The sequence below is a fragment of the Sesamum indicum genome, linkage group LG6 (assembly GCF_026168435.1).
Source record: "Sesamum indicum cultivar Baizhima isolate 11 linkage group LG6, ASM2616843v1, whole genome shotgun sequence".
In the NCBI taxonomy this organism is placed as follows: domain Eukaryota; kingdom Viridiplantae; phylum Streptophyta; class Magnoliopsida; order Lamiales; family Pedaliaceae; genus Sesamum; species Sesamum indicum.
The window spans coordinates 19,473,062-19,476,608 of NC_142662.1; the positions used below are offsets into that span (position 1 = coordinate 19,473,062).

Genomic DNA, 3,547 nt, shown 5'->3' on the forward strand with positions numbered 1-3,547 from the left:
ATTAAACTCTAAACAGTGGGTCAAAGTACAACACACTCTATCGTATGGGATTAAAAGTGCAATTTCCCCAAGTGTGATTTTTTTTGGGCCTAAATCCAATTCATAAGCTCACATAATTCGCAACATTATCCAATAACAATTCTAGGAGAAATCTGGCCCAGTAAAGTAACCTAGCTAAGCTTAGATGATGGCGTATTTAAACGTGCACACGGCGTCGTTTAATATATCCCGTGGACCCGTGCCGAACATCAACTTCTTTTTCTGTGTATGCTGGTACATAGAGTCGCAAGGTGTAGTCCCTCAATCTGGCAAGGTGTTTGTTGAAATTCGTGGGTGAATTCTTGTACAAGCATTGAAAGTGTAAAAACATGACCGGAAAAGGGGGGAAGAAGAAGGGACCTAATGCAGGAGCTGGATCTCAGCCGCGCGTTTCCATGACGCTGAGAGAGGAATCAACTGGGAAGAAACAGGGCAGTGTTAATTTCAAGAGTATGTGCAAGCTAGACCATATGAAAAACCTTGCAGTCTGGGCCGCTGCCGAAGCCTCTATCCCGTCGCTTGGAGCTTTCTTTGGGGAACGCCTGGCTGCGGCATCCGAGGCCTTGGGCATTCGCTCTGACCCGTCTTTGTTTGTCTGCGAGAGGTTCTGTCCTGCTCTATTCTTTATAATTTGGATTAGTGGATAATATTTCTCCTTCAGAGGTCTTCAAATGCTTTTTTCTTGTTTTTCGGTTGGGGAATCTGGGGAAGGGAAGGATTATTTGTGTTGCAGTCTCGGAACTTGCCTCTGCGTATATGGTTAAGCAGCATGGTGAGTCGCGAGACGTCTTTTACACCAGTGCAAGGGGAGCTAAGAGTTATTTTGGTGATTGAATAAGAAAATCGAATGTTTAGCAGAAAGGTCTCTACTTTTAAAAAAAAGTAAGCATGTCTCAATAACTTGTTTAAGTCATTCTTTTGGAATCCTCTTGGATGTGGGTCAATGAATTGGATGTAGATATATAGATATAGAGTTCTTGATAAGAAGAGGAAACGGCTTAATTCCTAAAGAAAATATATGAACAACTTCAACCTTCTCTAATATTTTAGTTGTATGCTCAAAGTCCAAGTTTTTGTGTTAATACCTCCTTACAGTGCTAAACCGCATACTTTCACCGTCTTTTCACTCTTCGAATGGATCTTTTAGTTTCAGTTTTAAGTCTGTTAAAATGCTCTATTGTGATCATTCCAATAGATGTCCTCAAATGCCTTAATTTGTGCATTTGCTATTGATTCATTTGTAGTTTTTGGTGAGTGATTAAACTAGTTGTGTAATTGGTCTTAAAAATGGTTTGATATTAGTTCATGCAGGCTATGTCTTTCTTTCCACATCTCTTCCTCTTGGGTTAACTTATACTCGCACATAGTTCTTCTTGGGAACTTTACGTAATGCTTCCCAAGATTTTATCTGTGCGTAAAGAAATATACCCCAAAACTTCTATTTTGCTTGAGCCTGCTCTGAATTAAAACCCATGGAGTTGTGCTGCAATGTTTTGGATGACAGTTCTGGTGCCCCATGAATAATTTCAGAAAACAATATATTCCTGGGGACAATTGTTGTTTTGATTTCAAAGTGTATGGTATTATGTGTTTCCACAGTGCTTTGCCTGTCCACAAAGCTTGAGTGAGATGCAAAATTGTGCTACTGTACCATTGCTACAAATTTTCAAGCAGTCACTATTTCTGTTTTCTTTTGCTCATTGTCTCTTTATGGTAATTGTTCTTTTTTTTTTGCTTCCTTGTTCCCCTACTTTTTGAGATAGTTGCAGTAAGAGCTGAGCAATTATGGATTATAACTTGCATACCTAATTCCTGCAAATCTGAGTTTCAAGTCCGACATTTTGCAGTGTTCTCCTATTGCTACATTTCATCTTAAAAGCCTTCAGTTATCTGAATCTCTTGCCGAACTCTTCTCTCTTGGTTTTCTATTTGACATTCATGCTACTATTCCAAGAGCTAAAATGTGAAAATAAGTTTCATTATACTGGTTCCTCTCTCCTACTTCTGTCTCCTTGCTATTATTCCTGCCGGAGTAAGGAAGTAAAATATATTGGAAAATACAACTGCCTTAACAGATATATGAATAGATGATATGCATCCCCATCAAGTGACAAAGTTCAAATAAAAATGGAACACTCTTAGGCTCTGATGATGCTTTCTTGTTCAACAGGTGTGAATCTATTCTGCAACCTGGCGATAACTGCACTGTCCGGATTGAGAAGAATATGTCAAAGAGTAGGTGCAGACGCAAGAAATCTAGTCTTACCACACAGAATAATGTCGTTTACAGATGCCACTTCTGTTCTCATCGAAATGTGATGAGAGGAACGCCAAAAGGCTATGTAAAAGAGATATGTCCACCCAACGCTAAGCCACCACTGAAAATAGAGTCTGCCATATCTGCTGTAGAAAAATGTGCTAGCTCAGCCATTACTACAAAAAGTATCGTGAAGGTTAACAAGGTGGATACTGTTGCTTTGCCAACAATAGACGAACAGAATCTTGAAACAAGTAGTCCAGCAACTCCATTGCCGACAACTGCTCTTTCTTTATTGGATTCAAAGAGGAGGAAAAGGACTAGGTCGGGTGTGAAGAAAGCAGCTGCACCTGAAACAATCTCAACTGCAGCTGATGCCGAGAAAAGTATCAATGCGTCCAGTAAGAGGAGGAAAAAATCCTGGACAAGTCTGAAGGAGATTGCTGAAAGCAGCGAGCACGAGATTAGCAAGAAGAAGTTGACAAATTCAACCATTCCATTCTTTATTTAATAGGAGACTTATACAGCATATCCATTGCACAATGTAGAGTTGGAGCAATTACTAAAATTTCAAAATTGTGTAGCACTCCATTCTTTTATTTAATTTTGAGATTTGATGATAATTCCAATAGTTAGTAATGATCAATGAAAACTTAGTTATAATCCAAAAGAATGTTGTCTCGTTTTGATCACTGTAATGCCCATATTTCCTCTGTCCTGGTCATGTTAATCAGTATGATGTGTACATACATGTCTTACTGCACATTTTGCAGTCGGATGTACTTTTAAATTGGGAATACAGTATAGAATGCTGAAACTTGTTCGTTCCGGTTTCTAGTCCTGGTTTATGTTTATATGTTTCGCAAGATGAGATACACTCATGCTCATTGATTAATTAACAATCACTGAAACTAAGATGAGATAGAGGAATTATTTACATGTGAGTGTATTTTGAAGCATCAGTAGGCTAAGAATACCCTCTAGTGTGCTTCTGTTTTAGTGTTTTACTCAGATTTTAGTTGGGAACTATGTCTCTCCCTGGATTAAGTATGTCAGCAGTCGTGGTTCTGTGAATTACACCGTTCCTTTGTAGAAGGAACAAATCACCGTTACGGATGTTAGATGTGGTATCGCGACTAGCAGACTATGTGAGGATGCTTTATGATCCCTCGACATTATCTTTTTTAAGACATTGTAGAGATTATTCGCTAATGCATCACTTGGTTAAAAGATAGAGTTCTCAATGCTTTG

The 3,547-nt window shown here is 38.8% G+C and overlaps 1 protein-coding gene across 1 annotated transcript; it reads left to right on the plus strand.

The window, feature by feature from the left end:
* The first annotated feature begins 224 nt into the window (after positions 1-224).
* LOC105164092 (RNase P Rpr2/Rpp21 subunit domain protein) lies at positions 225-3,020 on the plus strand. Its single transcript, XM_011082654.3, has 2 exons — positions 225-643; positions 2,210-3,020. Exons 1-2 carry the CDS (start codon positions 369-371, stop codon positions 2,805-2,807), a joined length of 873 nt encoding a protein of 290 aa, XP_011080956.1. The 5' UTR covers positions 225-368; the 3' UTR covers positions 2,808-3,020.
* Positions 3,021-3,547: the final 527 nt, after the last annotated feature.

Bases quoted from the DNA above. Each gene is read 5' to 3' on its own strand.
- LOC105164092 (XM_011082654.3), top strand. From the start codon at position 369: ATGACCGGAAAAGGGGGGAAGAAGAAGGGACCTAATGCAGGAGCTGGA. The intron at 644-2,209 runs GTTCTGTCCTGC...CTTGTTCAACAG, and splicing joins TCTTTGTTTGTCTGCGAGAG to GTGTGAATCTATTCTGCAAC.